General features: G+C 33.1%; 1 protein-coding gene and 1 pseudogene across 2 annotated transcripts in view; both read right to left on the bottom strand.

Annotated features, from left to right (window-relative positions):
• The window catches only part of LOC145242255 (RRP12-like protein), a 139550-nt gene that overhangs the window by 2594 nt on the left and 120313 nt on the right, over nt 1-16643 (bottom strand). For both annotated transcript variants that reach the window (XM_080105265.1, XM_080105266.1), the window contains exons 29-32: nt 16296-16400; nt 9751-9824; nt 6708-6777; nt 3029-3105 (exon numbers count right to left, since the gene is read on the bottom strand). In XM_080105265.1, the coding sequence (XP_079961391.1) occupies nt 3029-3105; nt 6708-6777; nt 9751-9824; nt 16296-16400 (326 nt within the window). The remainder of the gene's footprint in view (nt 1-3028; nt 3106-6707; nt 6778-9750; nt 9825-16295; nt 16401-16643) is intronic.
• LOC145243300 (5S ribosomal RNA) lies at nt 2736-2852 on the bottom strand (annotated as a pseudogene).

Genomic DNA, 16643 nt, shown 5'->3' with positions numbered 1-16643 from the left:
GTCATGCTGCCACATCCAGGGTCTGCCAGTGATCACCTGATCGCACCAAAGAATCACCACACTCTTCAGCACATCCAAGTACACTTTGGTGTTGATTTTCAAGCCAACTTCAAAGATGTGGGGTGGCATGATGTGGCCCTCACCATATGCACCAAACTGATAAGCCTTACCTTTGACTCTTTTCAACAAGTTCACGACGTTCAACAAATAATGTTGATATTAGATTCCCATCCTTGCAAATAAGATAACTCATAGTGATAGACACAATATTAGTAAAGAGGACAAAAAATATTAGAGGTCGTGTAGATAGGATTTATTATGAGTGCATCGACCATTTTGAAATGCTTTAGGTGCTATGAAAGAACCCTATCTATTTGTGGTGAGGTCGGAATCTCACCTCTTTTTAACTGCTGGAAACTTCCATTACACGATGGTAGACGGTTGGGGAAATAAATTCATATAAATAAATTGTTGTATTGCTTGCTGAGGTGCCAGTTCGGATGCTTGATATATGCACAATTAATGTATTACTTTAATCCTTTTCTGCTCCAAATTTTATCATATTGGAAAGCAAACTTATTGTATGCCTCTGGAGAAAAACAACTTCTCCCTGAGCTGAGAGAAGTGGATACATACTTAGTGATATCCCAATTTTATTCCAGAGATGAAAAGTTGGTTGAAAATCTCACTCTCTAATAGGATTTATTCAATAGCTTTTTTTTGATTTAAAAAAAAAAAAAAATATATATATATATATATATATATATATATATATATAAAAAGCTGTGTGTGTGTGTGTGTCTGGTCACGAATAGGTTCCTATATGGTTGACTATTTTAAAAAACTGATTACATATAATGATAGAAGATGTATCAAGACACAGGAATGGGTATGTTTGATCTGGCAGAACGGTGGTTCATTAAAATTGTGGGGTCTGTGTTCGCACCTGGTCCACAAAGTATGGAAATAAAAAATTTAAAAATGAAAAAAAAAAAAAAAAAAAACGTTTACAAGTTTTTTTGATATAGATGTACATAATAATACTTTGACTAGTATGTTTTAACTTAAATAGGAATGGTATAATTGTTACATGATAAGGGCTGTCCCCTTTTCATGTAAGTATAAAAAATAGAGATTTAGTTTAAAATGAAAATGAAATAGCATAGACGAAATTCGAACCTCGTAATTTAGGTTTAAAAATAGATTACGTAAGAATTAGAAAATGGAATGTAAAACAAACAATTGTTTTAGCTTAGAGATAAAATAGTTTCAAGAAAAGAATGTGCACTGTCAATTTTGTTATGAAAATTCAATTGAAAGAATGCAGCTACAAGATAATTTAATAAACATGTTTTTAACATATTGGAAATATAGGTTACTGAGTATAGGTTAAAATTCCTTTTGTAAAAAAAGGAAAAGTTTTGGACACGTATGTCCAGAACACGTGAAAGAAGACACATGTTTTAACATGTGTATGACGTCATGGAAAATAGAAAGTTCTAGAGATAGTTAGAAAACTTTAGAGTTAAAAAAGGAGAAACTGGGGGGGGGGAGTCAGAGAGAGTCTGAGGGCGACAGACGACAGTCCAGTTTTGGAATTCGAACGTCTAGAAGCGAGACGGTCACTTTTGAAACTCAAAATGTAAAGCTTTGAATTCTTGATGAGAAAACCACGGCCGGTCATGAGAAGAAATAAACCCATCATGTGTTTTTATAAACGTCGTCTTTGTGTTGTGATTCTACCAAAAGGTAAAGTGAATATTGTTATTATATGTCTTGTATATCTGTGTTATAAAATGTCTTAACATACACATCTTACATACACGTCATGACATCTCATATCGACAATGTGAACTCTACATCTCATATCTACACTGAGACTGTCTGAACAGTGAACACTATCTCCTCACTCAAAGAGCTTCCTCCATTACACATCTACGTAATGAACATTTTAATATATATGAAACTTTATAAAACGAACAATCTCTCAACAACATCTCTCTCTCTTTCTAAGACACAACAACAAACTCTCTCTAAGACACTAAGACTCTCTAAAACTCTCTTAATAAAACTCTCTCAATGAAACCCCTATATAACATAATAAAATTGTGGGGTCTGCATTCGCGCCTGGCCTCCATAGAACGGAAATAGGCACAAACTTTAATAAAGACTTTTCATATCTATCTGCGTAAGTATACTTTGATAATTATGTTTCAGTTTGAAGAAATATGGTATAATAAAATTATGGGGTGTTCATTCGCGCCTGACCTCCATATAATGGAAATATCACAAAGTTTAACAAGGTTTTTTAATATAGATCCACAGAATATTGTGATAAGTGTTTCAGTGTGAACAGGTAAGGTATAATAAATTATGGGGTTTATCTATTTTATTTTTACTTTCATCATATTTTGCTTTGGTTTTGATACCCCCAAATTCGAAGCTATCTATTTACAACCCTTCCTTTTCATAACCTATCATACTTTCATAAATCAGTCCATTTTCTGTAGGCTGTTTTATAACCCAGTCAACGACGGGTACTTTTGCTAGCATATGAAGGCTTCCATCAATCTTGACAGACTATAGATACCCACTGTAAGGGTGCCTGCGCGTGAAATTTGTGGGGCAAGACTTGCGCAACCTCTAACCACGCCTCTCCTGAGTCAACATTGTTGCATACCAGTGGTAAGTTGAGGTACAAGACGACTGGAAACAATGCCGAGATAAGCGGAGAGCACATACAGCGCCTAGAATTCCCAAATGGTCACCCATCTGGTATTAGCCAGGCTCAACGTTGCTTAACTTTGGTGATCTGACGAGAACCGGTGTGTCAACGTGATTATGCCGTATATTTGCTAGCATATATATATATATATATATATATATATATATATATATATATATATAAAACAAGAATAAAAATAACATTTAACATGTTAGCTGCTGCAAATCTAGATGCATTCACTACTCTCACCAAACAAGCTTATTCATCACACGACACACAAATAATCAAACTGATAAGCCTTACCTTTGATTTATATTCAGAACCAAAGCCTTCATTTTTTGCAGCTTTCTTTATTGGACGATGAATTCCATGTCCTCCAGCTTAAAAGAAGAAAAAAAATAAAAAACTGAGAAATCTGAAAGTAATATTAATTTTAATAAAAGTCATAATCTTGTACCCCAATTTTATAAACACTTATCACAAACCAACGAGTTTAGCGGGTAAAAATGAATATAGTGAAATTTCTCTTCAATCTCAAATTGAAATGCAAAATTCATGTGTTTTTTTTTTTTTTTAGTTTTTTCTTTTTTTTTGCCATCGATTTGTGACCCCGTGAACTGTCCTTTTTTTTTTACTTCTTCAGTTATGGCCATTTTTTTTTTTTGTCGATTTCTTTCTTCATATGCACCAATATTGCTACATATTTGTAATTGATAGTTCTTCCTTTCTCAAAATATCTTACCCATCGAAAAATACAGAGGCCAAGACCTTACCTGCTGATGTGAAGTGTTGAAATTAATGTTTTAAACTGTCAAATACCCTTTCATGCACAAAAAATAAATCCGTCATTCTTCTCTCCCATTGACACGTGAATTAACCATACGAAAAAAAATCTGTCATCCTTTTTCCCCACTGACACACAAATTAACCGTACGCAAAAAAAAATGACTCCGAGTGAGCAAAAAAAAAAAATCTTCTCGCTGATAAAGGAAATACCAGCTTTTTATTTGCTCAAATTCGACCACGTCTTAATTTGCATTCATCACCTCTTCATTTCCTATCAGTCGGGTTTGGAGTTTGAGTGTCACACACGCTACCCTTGGACGCTTGTTTCTATGACTGTTGTCACATGTTGCATATTTGATCGCTTTGGATGGCTTTGACCTGCTGATGTCCACTCAGCTGAATACAAATCTGACGTCAGATTAAAGTATCCAATTCAGGTTTTATCCATTGTCACAATTTATGTTGAAGCCGTGTTCTAAATGGTTGAAATGTTGTTTTCGATAGATTGTGCGCAAATACAGCATCCAGTTTGAACACATTTATTGACGTCTTTATGCAAAATAGCAAATTTTCATGCCTTCTAACATTTTCAACCCCTCTGCTATCTCACACAACTACAAGTTACGATCAGCCAAAACTAATTTGTGGATTTTCTTTGCGGTTTTCCAGAACAAATGTAGTGTCGGTGACCTAAGTGTTCAGCATCATTTGTTTGAAGCCAGCATATCACCCCTTAATTATTGTTTCTGAGAAAACAAAGTCCGAATAACACTTTTTAAGCCACTGCTTTGCTTGAAACATTTTTTTCCCTGATATCAGAAAGCAATGCTTTATCAACAACACACAGAATTCAGACTTTTCTATTGTTTTTAAAATTGCTAACAGTAGCTTCACTCAAACAACTAATGTGTAAATTAATAATCTGTTTGGAGCTCATATTTTGACATTGTCATTTGAGATGTCTTCATTTATAATGAATTTTTGGTGATTCCTTTTTTCAAACGTACCAATAATGCTTTATATTTGTTATTGATGTTTCCCCATTTCTCAAAACATAACTGAATAAAATACTTTGCACATCCTAAAAAAAAAAAGAAAAAAAAAGAGGCCAAAACCTTACCTGCTGATGTTTGCATCTTTAGTCGCTTTGACCAGCCACTGCCCACTCAACCGACTGTTGAATCAGTACAAGTACAGAGTTAAGTGGTGGATCTTTGTTTCATCCACTGCCATGTATTCATTACTCAACTAATTGACTGATTGTTAATGAATTTTGGAGCACAACCACTAATCATAAGGGTGGATAATGTGAGCTATATTTAGTTTAATTTACTTTTATGCGAAGGGGCATGTTAATTCAGACAACTCAAATTCTTATGAAATTTTAACAATATGTTAGCATAGTCAAATTTTAACACTGTGCTAATCAGACAGTACTCAAATTTCAATTTTGTTGGAGTATTTGAAAAGCTTTTTTGAAGACACAATTTCCCGTTTGAAAGTTTAAACATTTTATATTTGCATTAAATTTAATCCAAGATTCTCTAAATTTCAAATTGATTCTTAAGACCGTAATGTCTAAAGTTTAAACCTTCAGGCATTTTCTAGAATCAAAATCATGTAATTGATTTTGAACAAAATTGGAATGATGATCAATGCTTGTTTGGGGGAATTAGTTTTAACAGCCATGGGATGAGTAGACTTTGAGTAATGATATGTTGAAAAGAAATCTATAAAGTGCTTGATTGTAAATGTAAGAACTAAAATACGTATTATTCATATGGGTCGAGCACTACCAAGAGCTTTACTCCAGGAAAAACGTCGGTGACAAAAGCTATCAAGAACACCCTCCACCAGAGTTGAACTCAATTCGCCACCCACTGTCAATGAAGGCCATCGACTCACTTTCCTGTGAAAAGGCTCCACCCAATGATGGAATTCCACCAGAAACTGTAAAGCAGGAAGGGAGAAAACTCACTGCTGAGCCACCTCCATGGGCTCTTGCTACAGTGTTGGTAAGACGGCATGATATCCCAGGACGCAATGATTGTCATGCTCTACAAGAGCAAGGGCAACTGTAGCGACTGTAACAACTATAACATCATCTGGTTTTTATATAAATAATTCATTGCTTACACACACAAGTCATTTTATGTATTGAATTACATTTATGTGCAAAAAATGCAAGAAAACAGAGACACATGCAAATTCAGATATGGAGAAAATATATGTTGATGAACTTGTTTAGAAATAATTGTGTTACCTTTACGATACTGTTGGTGATTCGTGTGAAGCAGATGCAAATGTGATAGCTAGAATGAGGGGTGGATGGAAGAAGTTCAAGGAACTTTTACCACTGTCAACCAAGGGAAGAATCTAGCAAACATATATATGCAATATGAAGATGTGGAGGTGAAACTTGGCCAGTGTGGGTTAAGGACATGCGTTGCATGGAGAGTAATGATGAGAATGGTCAATGTATAATGCAAAGCTTAAAAAACAGGTTCAGATTTGATGACATTAATGAACAGTATAGTGTATTGCATGCAAAAGAGGAGACTTTGATAGTATGGCCACATTGAACGAATGGATGAGAGTTCTTGGGTTAGAGATAGCAGGGTAAGACAAGGATGGACTTGAGAAAAAAAATTAAGATAGGTTAGTTTGGGAGTCAATTTCTAAAAGCGGTTCAACAGATGCCAGCATGTAAAACTGATGTTAAACTGAATATGATGATGTATACATAAAGATGTAATTTTTTAGCGATATATAAAGTTGTTTTTTAACCATTGCTTATTTTTGTGTTTTAATTTTCACTCCCTAAGCGGTGAAGAGAGAGAAGTTACCTCCCTTATATATATATATATATATATATATATAAAAATGACTTTTATGCACGTAGTAATTATTATTTAATATATAAATATAATAAAAAAAGTAAATACGTCCTAAAATGTGGGCGAAGAAAAATGTAAACAAAGGGAAAATAAATCCTTTCTTAAAAAAAAAAAAAAACCCTCAGGGAGCAAAAAAAAAAAAGAAAGAAATTAATTGCTAATAAAAAAATAAATAAAAATTCAACAATATATATATATATATATATATATATATATATATATATATATATATATATATATATATATATAAAGCAACTTGTTATAAAATTTGACTGAAATCCAACAGGATGGATACTTACCAACATATTTTGTTGCAGTCGGTTCTTCTTCATCGTCAGCCTGTCTTTTGCGTTTCTTCCCTTGATCCGACTGAAGAAAAAAAAGAAAAAAAGGATTATCTATAATTATGTACTTTGATATGTTTTTTTTTTTGATGGGGGTGTAGCGAATAGCAAAAAAAAATGTAAATCCTGACAAATTTTGAAATCTCTCAACTCCCCACACCCACATGCATGTGAAATTTAATGTAGGATGATCCCTTTATTTCCAAAGCCTAAGATTTTCAGGACAGACAAAAACAAATTTTGTTATTGGAGAAAAATTCTATGTACTTTTTAGGGTGGGTGAATGGTGTTCATGGTGGAAAGTTCAAAAACAAAACCTAATTACCTAAAAATGTACACTTCTCTCCTTTCACCTCAAAAAAAAAAAAAAAAAAAAAAAAAAAAATGCAGCACTTATTTTCCATAGTAAAAAAAATAAAGATAAATTGGTTAACTGCCTTAAAACACTAGAACGACCCAAAAACAGAGTAAGTTATGCAAAATTGATTCTCCCCTCGCTACATTGTAGTCTACATTGCACTGTAGAGAACCCACAGTTGATTTTACAAAATTATTTTTATATAATGACTTGAATTAAAGTCAAGTATCATAGATTGATGTTAATCTAGATAAAAACATTCACTTTGAATGCGCCTCTGTCTTATCAAAGAACCTGTTTATTTTATACACCGGGCCTGTTTGTGTGGTGATAAAACTTTTCAAATGCACTTGTGATGTTAGGTTCTAGAAAAATGTTAACTTCTATTAAAATTGGACTGTTCCTTCTTTCATAAATTTTTTCGATTATAGATGTTTGATAGTTATTAAAGTTATTCCGATACAAAACCTATACAAGAACACTGCCAGGCACGTAAATTTGTGTGAAAATATTAGGTTGACAAGAAGGTTCTTGCGAAATTTAAAAATTTTGATTCCAAATGATGTATTTTCAAATAAGTTTTTGTTATAATATGTTTACTTTATATATCATTTTAAAGGGTGTTTTTCACTAATTGTTTAGAATCATTTTAAAACAATTATGTTTTCTTTTCAGAACATTGAATACAATAATTATTTTCATTTTCTTTCTGCCAAGTTTTTCAGGGTGGTCAAACAATCACCTATGGAGGAGGTGTAGCTTAGGGTGTCCATTTACAATTTTTTTTCATACTGGATGTATCTATCGACTGAACTTCAGTTTTGCTTTTATATTTGTTAATTTCTGTTAATTCTTTATGCGAAATTAATGTTCAAAATTTATTTTATATGTTAAATATTTTTTCTGTGTTAAAACTTAAGAAATTTATCATAATTTCCAATCATCAAATACTAAGCTTTCAATATGGCAGTTAGAAGTTTGATCAATCTCATCCTCAATGTAAGAAATGATCTGTCTTTTCTCCAAACACTTTAGCATGATCCGATCATCCGAAATACATTAGTTAATAAATCAAATTATCGATTTGAATTTTTTATGTTAATTTAGAACAGGTGTAACACAGGAAAAAAAAAAAGGGGGGGGGGCACTCTGGATAGGAACAAAAATTTAATTTGTTTCAGTCATGAAGGATTTCTCCTCCACTGACTGAGTACAGAAAAATGGAAATGTAGCATGAGATCAGATACTACACTATGATCTTGACCCAAAGGCCAAAATAGTTGTCTGTTTTTCCTTAATTTTTTAAAAGGAGTTCAATTTTCAAGTTTAAAAATGTTTGGTTCAAGAAATAAACAAAAGAACATGGCCATTAGCAATTAAAATATTGAATGAAAGTTATATTCTAAAAAAAAAATGTTAAAATTTTGTGTAATTTAAAAATTAAGAAAAAGACTCCAACTGCATACATTGAGATGAAGGAGGAGTGACAGGAAGTTGATTCTGGTGAAAGAATTAAGATATTTTCTATGGTAAGCTTTTTTTTTCTTTTTTTTTTTTTTTTTAATTATTATGATATTTTCACCCCAAACAAGGCACGTTGCCATTTTGATGTAGGGGCTACTATCAAGGACATAAACATCAGGGGTACTATGTAGGGAGTTGGGCAGCAAGATGTTGGTTCACGTTACACTTGAACTTCTGCATGTCAGTACAGTTGGGGAAGCAGGGACCCGGAAGGGAATTCCAAAGTATAGCGGTTCTGGGGAAGAAACTACTGGAGTAGAAGGCTCTCTTACATCTAGGGATCTGTACTGTGAAGGAGTGGGATTTAGCTGCTTGTCGGGTTGGTTGAGGGTATTTACATCGAGGGGGTATTTTTGTCTTGGTCATGAAGGATTTCTCCTCCACTGAGTACAGAAAAATGGAAATGTAGCATCAGAACAGATACTACACTATGATCTTGGCCCAAAGGCCAAGAAAGTTGTCTGCTTTTTCTTAATTTCTTAAAAGGAAGTTTTTTTGTTTTTTTAATTCATAAAAATATGCCGTTTACTGAATAGAAAGTGTTGATATTTTGTTGTGAACAAATTTACGCTGCTTTGTTTTTTTTTATTTGGAGCAGTGAAAATTTTCATTTATATTTATGATGTAAGCAATTTTTCATTTTGTTTGGAAATAATTCAGTGTCAGAAAAAGTATTTTTTTAAAGAAACTAAAGAACATAATATTCTTGCAAAGGGCATGGTGCAAATATAAAACTCCTCAATTCAAAATCATATAATGATCTGTCAGCTGCAATGCTATTTAGGTCAAAATTCAAAAAATCTGGTTGATTTAAGTTTGTTAGAAAATGAAAGGATTTCACAAATGCAAGTATGATAAACACTGAATTCAAATTGGTCATCAGCATCACATTTTGCTCAACTTCAAGATCCATATTCGATGCATCTCTCAGGTCTACATCGGAACATGCCTTGCTTAGGAGACAGTCTGTAAGGTTTGTGTGTGATAGTCTGTATGTCTGTATAAAAATAATTTTATGACTCAAAAGTGTTAAAAAATATTTTTTAGTATCCATATGAGTAAAAGCATTAAAAAAAAAAAAAATGAATAAAAAAAAAATCAATACATAAAAAATACCTTCATTTTAGCACCAATCGACTGCAAGACTTCATCAAGATCATCATCATCATCTGAAGATTCAGCTTTGTTATCTAAAACAAAAAAAAAAAAAAATTATTTTCTGAACTTAAGAAATTTATTATAATTTCCAATAATTAAATACTAAGCTTTCGGCCGTCGGTGAGGCATTAGAATACGCCGACTGCCCCCCTGCAGAGGATAAAAGTCCCTCAATGGGGGTCCTGGATATGCCCTGAACTATATCCAGTGGTGAGGCCCCAGCTTGTGGACTTTGGGGAGTGTGGAGCCACCCTTTAATTACCATTGCTCCCAGGTCCACTTTGACCCGCAGTGGTAGTACCTGTTAGGGTCCCAACTATGGGTTAAATAGAAACCGATGTGAAAACAACAAATGTATTCTCTTAAAAAAATTTTTCTCCAAAATCTTTGGATTCGGCATTAAATAACCCGAAAAGGGTTGATATGCCGTAAAACAAAAACAACCAACCAACCAACTAAGCTTTCAACAACAGATATGGCAGTTAGAAGTTTGATCAATTTCATCCACAATGTAAGACATGATCCGTCTTTTCTCAAAGCACTTTCACATGATCCGGTCGTCCTAAATACATGTTAGTCAATAAATCAAATTATCGATTTGAATTTTTGGTTTAATTTAGAACAGGTGTAATGTTAGAAGCATGCACAATGTTGCACATTTTGTGAGGTGCATTAAATGCACATTTCGCGAGGTGCATAGTTGCATTGAATGCTGTAATGGAAAAATATCTGGCTCAAGGTTTGACCATCCAAAAATTTGATTTCTCTACTTGAAAAAGTGCTTCTTCAAAACGATGTTTTATGCTGAGATTGTGAGCCACTTGAGAGTTTACAAAAATTATATTCATTCTAGATGATGGCAATGCATGGTTAGTTTTTGTCTAAAGATCAATGGTAACTTTCAAATGGCCACATGGTGTGGTTGATTACAAATAACTATGATATTCTTAAATACAAACAATTATTTTTATACCTACAGACACTAGTCTTTCATGCTTGCACAATCATCAGTGTAGGAAGTGATAATTACTGCTGGTTAGAAGATTTGAATGCAGTTACAAAGGCACCCTTGACTTTGTAGACTAACATTTTACTTCAAGGCCACTGGCAATTAACCCAAGACTTGAAGTAAACAGTCAGAGTATTCAACAAACAGAAGTCAGAATGTTGCATTTGTGCTAAAGTTCCTCCCCATGAGGGCAGTGTTAGACACAAGATTGGCTTTTATTGAAGGGGAAAATCCGGCTCTCCAAAAAGGGGCACTCTGGATAGGAACAAAAATTAAGTTTCTTGGTCATGAAAGATTTTTCCTCCACTAATCGAGGACAGAAAAATGGAAGTGTAGTATCAGAACAGATACTACACTGTGATCTTGACCCAAAGGCCAAGAAAGTTGTCGGCTTTTTTTTTTAAATTTCTTAAAACAGGTTCAACTTTAATTTCTTAAAGGGGCTTTATAACTATAATATTTTAAAATAAATGTTAATTATTTTTATGTGATATTTTGTTATTATACTGGTGTAACATACATTTAAATAAAAAATCTGACAGATGGACATAGATTTTATCTCTGTTTGGTCTGAGAGACAGAGTGCCCTTGTGGGTTGTTTGTGTTCAGTTTGGATGTTTATCCTGATTGTCAGTCTGTTGTTCGATATAGAAACCAAGTCTTATTGTAATCTCTCAAAATACAATTAAATTTTGTTTGAAAAAAGTAAAACAAAATCCTCTTGTCACAGCAGTGGTGAGTGAGATCACTTGATTGACATTACGGTCAGTGTCAAGATCAAGTCTTGAATTTATACAAAAACAACAAACATGATCACGATCTGTGCAATGAATGCACATAGACATAAGTTTACAGCACAAATGTCACACAGCCACACCACTCCTTCTGAAACAAACTGAAAAAAAGATATGCAGCAGCTTAAAATCGTATTTTTTAAAAGATAACATTAAAATCAACTTAGTATTACGCATATAAAATTGTATTTTTTAAAAGATAACATGCTGAACGTATTGCCATTAAAATCAACTTAGTATGACACATATGAAATTGAAATAAGATGTTTGAATTAGTAAGTTGCCAGCAGGCTGCCTGGCATTGCCCGGTTGTACAATACGTATAAATATTATATTTTAATTCATACATAAACTGAGACACGTGCATGCGAGTATTATGTTTTTTCCTAAACAGTTCATAAAAAAATATTCAAGCTGAGACTGAAACCAAAACCCTAAAACAGTAAGTCAAGTACAATAACCATTAGCCCAGCTGGACATGATTTTTAAAAAGTGTTTTCAAACCTATTTATTCTTAACCCATTCGCGCATGCACATTCATGAACCAGCAAACAGATAAAAATCCGACGACCACGCACATACCAATTTTTCAATTTTTAACACTTAGCAGCCTTTTCTTCCCCAGATGAAAACAGATTAAAAAGATTTCCACATGTCTAAATACCCTATATGCCATTATCAAATTTATAAAGGTATCAGAAGTTTTGAGTAAAAGCAAATATTTTTTTTCTATGATAGTTCATTGGTTTATCAACGGACAACAAATTACTACCAACTAACTCGGTAAGTGCCAAAAAAAAAAAAAAAAAAAATCCCACACTTTCACTGTGGAGGTTTCAAGATGACTGAAAATCTGTTCTAATAGTTTATTCCCTCAAACTTTGTTCCCTGTTTCCATGGCTGTATTAAAATGAAGAAATTTGAAAGTGCAATGTGAACAGACATCTTGCTGCTCAACTCCCTACTTAGAGTGTCCCTGTAGACATGGTCTCTAATTCACAGTAGCTTCTTAGATTTGGGGTGAATAAGAATGTAAAAAAAAAAAATATCTAAACGATAATGCAAAGAAGCATTAAAAGTTATCTTAAAAAAAAGTTACTTGTTTGTGTTGTTCATCTGCAATTTTATTGTCTTATTTTCCTTTATATATGCAATAGTTTTGTTGGTATTAACAGTAATTAATTGAATCAATGTAATAAAAAGTGGATAAATTACCAAAAACATTTAAAATATTATGCTCATTACTTTTCAAGGGAGGTAACTTAAATGAAAACTATTAGTTTAAAAAGTTTCAATATATATTAAAGATATGTAAAGTACATTTAAAAAGATTGCTTATATTAAACTATTTTTTGGTGCTTCTACACTATTGGGACAAAATTTTGGAAATCGTAAAACTGAATTTCACATGAAAACAATGGTATCTACATATTCCTTGTATTTTTAAGATGATTACATCCAAAAAATACAAAAAGTCGATAAGGTAGACAATTATTTATTAAAGAAAACAGAAAATAGAATTTGATGAAAACGATCGTAAGACACAGAAAAGTTCAAAAGGGAGGTAATTTTCTGTTTCGATTCAAACAAGATGGCAGCAATTTTCAGCTGCTACCACGATTAAAGTTGTTTTGGTTAATAATTCAGTAATATTCAGGTAATTTCGACTGCATAATTTGGAAGCTACCGCTGTAACAATAAGTTACAAAAAAAAAAAAAAAAAAAAAAAAAAAAAAAAAAAAAAAAAATTGAAACCATTGTTTTTTATCTGAAAACGTTATCTACTACAAGATCTCATCTCATTAGTATAGAAGTGCCTATTTTTTTTTTATCTTTTATATATATAAAAGTTATATCTATATATATATATATATATATATAAAAGTTATCTATATATATAAAAAGCAAATGCGCGCATGCATTTTTTGTATGTCTCGAAAAGGCTTTTTTCGACGACAGTCCCCGGGGGGGGGGGGGGTTACTATCGCTTAGAAGTGTTTATATACCCCCTAGATAATAATATCTATGATTTGCGAATGCACGTTGCGTCTAGACTTATTTACGTTGATTTTTACAAAATTCTTGCTACTTCAGCACGTCTTGTGTTCGTTCAGCTTTTTTGTATAAAACTGAAACTAATTAAAAGCTAAGGCCGTTCCCGGCAATCGCACCGGGGAACGTCCAGAAGCAATCAGCTTTGATCAATGTGGGGCCAAACTCCTTATATCAGACAATTGCTATTCAATCTGGACAATGGGGAGCTGGTTTCCCCCTCCCCAACATCTTGGGGAAACAACCAGCCAAAGTTGGGTAAACAAACCCAAAATATGCCCCGCACTAAAAGTTAATTGTGTGACTTCTATTTGACCTCATTAATGAGGTCAAATAGAAGTAGCAGAGTTAACTTTTATTGCGGGCACGTGTCAGTTCTGTTTTTAATATGTAAATAAATAAATTCAAACGTGTTTCAGTTGTTTGGGCGAGCGGGTAACGTGTCAGGTTTTTTGCACACTTTCTTTTCCACCTTCGCCTCAAGGCTTCGGATTCGATCCTAACTACTTACCAAAACTTTTTTTTAAAGCCCCCCCCCCCCCAACACAAACACCCGGGCAACGATTTTTTTAAAAGAAGTTTTAACATTGTTTTTTGTTTTTTTTATATTTAAACAGGGTTCTTACTTCGCTTTTTCTTTTGTTTTGATCCCCTCCCCCTCCGTCCAACACGCACACCTCTAAACACTCGGGCAACGCCGGGTACCCCCACTAGTCTATATATCTATATATATAAAAGCGAAAATGTGTGTATGTATGTGTTTGTGTGTCCGCTAAAAACACCAAACACCCGGGTATCCACCGATTTTTAAAATTTTAATATCGAAACAGGCTTATTTAAGCCATTTTTCACATTTTTTTTGGTTTTTAGTTTTTTTCTGTTTTCTTTTTTGTTTTTTCTATTTTTACATTTAACATCGTTCGTTTGCCTTACGTTTAGTTCTTTTTTGTGTTTTTTTCTCGATGTTTTGATTACCCCCCCCCCACCCGAGTACCCCCTGCTTAAGTTTTAACGCTCGTTTTTATGTTTTCTTTTTTTACTTCGTTTATTCTTACGTTTTCATTAACACCACCCCCACCGCTAGTATATATATAAAGCGAAAATGTATGTGCGTTTGTATATCTCGCAAAAACTTTCGACAGATACAACGGATTTTCACGAGTTCGGTATCATTTTGAAGCTCGACATCTTGGACGACAAATATCGAAAAATTGGCCCAAAACATTCATTCCTTCATTCTTAACAACTCTCTTTTTTACAAGGAGGGGTGAAAAAAAAAAAAGGTATATTCATGACAAGATGGCTTTACGCATGCGTCAATACGTGCAAAAGACGTTGTACATTGAATTCGTTTTAAATGTTATAAAAACTGACCTACTTTCATCTATGTGTCTATAACACGATGGGTTAAGTTACAGCATTGCTATCAAAAGATTTCAGGTTCAATCCCAGTTATCAGATATACTTTTTTTCTCGATTTTTAAACGTTTAATATTGAAACGAGGTTATTTATACCATTTTTTTTTTTCGCTTTTCGCTGTTTTTTTTGTTTTTGTTCCTTTTTTGGGGTTTTTTGTTTATTCAATTGTTTTAAAGAAGTTTTACGTCCGGTCGCTGTTTTATTTGTTTTGTTTTTTCCGATTTTTTAAAAAAGTTTAAACAGGGTTATTAATTTGCTTATTCTTTGCCCCCCCCCTACATACACACCTCCAAACACCCGAGCAACGCCGCCTTTTTTTGGGGGGGAAGGGGTTTGTTTTTCCGATTTTTTTAAAGAAGTTTTACTTTCGTTGGCGGTTTTTTTTTTTGTGTTTGGGTTTTTCCGATCTTTTAAAGAAATTCTTTACCCACCACCCTACACACACACACACACACCTCCAAACACCCGGGCAACGCCGGGTACCCCCACTAGTTATATATAAGAGACAAAAAATTTTTTCTATTATATATAAAAGACAAAATTTCATTAACAAAATATTCTACATCATCAAATAATTCTTTTAGTAAGAGAAACCTCACATTAAACACTAATATTTTTTCATTATAGATATGATCACCTAATGAAATCGCTCCATTTGTTAATGTTGTACACAATTATATTTTTTGGTCCACGAAACGGTTGTATCAAATCTCCACGTAGTCTCATTCTTCAGATTCTATGATGCAGAATTAGCTTGTCATAAATTATTTTAATATATTTTTTCCGTGTATTCCCAATCTTTCTCCTTTGACTGTACTTATTGCTCTCAATTATTGCCGATCTTCTTTGTCAAAATGTTTTTAGTGACATTGTCTCATAGCTTTTGCTATGCAGAGAGCAATTCAGACATTGCCATTATTCCAATAATTATAGGAGCAATCGGACTCATGAAAATAAATTTTAAAAACTAACTGGAAAATATACCCGGTGAACCAAGTGCAAGTGACACAAACAATTGCACTTAAAGAGAGTCAGAATCTTAAAGAGATCTCTCAGTTGGATTGTATGAGACAGCAGGTGAACGTCTGCCATCCGCTAGGATCCCCATTCCCAGCTAGAAAAAAATGATAACATTGAGAAAAAAAAAAAAAAGTGCATTGGCATTGATTTCTCCTTTTCAAGCAAACAGAATTTGTCATTTGGATTCATTTATGAAATGTGATCTTACCATTTATATCTTCATTAGATATCACGATTCTGCCATCGTCAGAAGTCTTAAACAGCGATCCCTTTTTAACGCTGGCATTATTTGCTGTCTGAGAAGGTTTGGTAGCTGCAAGAGAAAATAAAATTTATTTAGATTATAAACAGAAAATATTCAAAAAAAAAAAAAAAAAAGTGGACACATTCAATATCATTAAATTATATCACTAAAATGATTTTATCAAATTTTAAACCAATAAGTATCATTTCGTTAATCAATTTATTGTTATATAAATTATTACACACACACACAAACACAACTAAGGAGCATTTGAATGCCTACGAGACACTGTCCTCGAATATCTAAGGTCTT

The sequence above is a fragment of the Euprymna scolopes genome, chromosome 21 (genome assembly GCF_053919585.1).
Source record: "Euprymna scolopes isolate OS-2025 chromosome 21, ASM5391958v1, whole genome shotgun sequence".
Classification (NCBI taxonomy): domain Eukaryota; kingdom Metazoa; phylum Mollusca; class Cephalopoda; order Sepiida; family Sepiolidae; genus Euprymna; species Euprymna scolopes.
The sequence above is the reverse complement of the archived record's forward strand: the minus strand, read 5'-3'. Positions and strand labels throughout refer to the sequence as shown.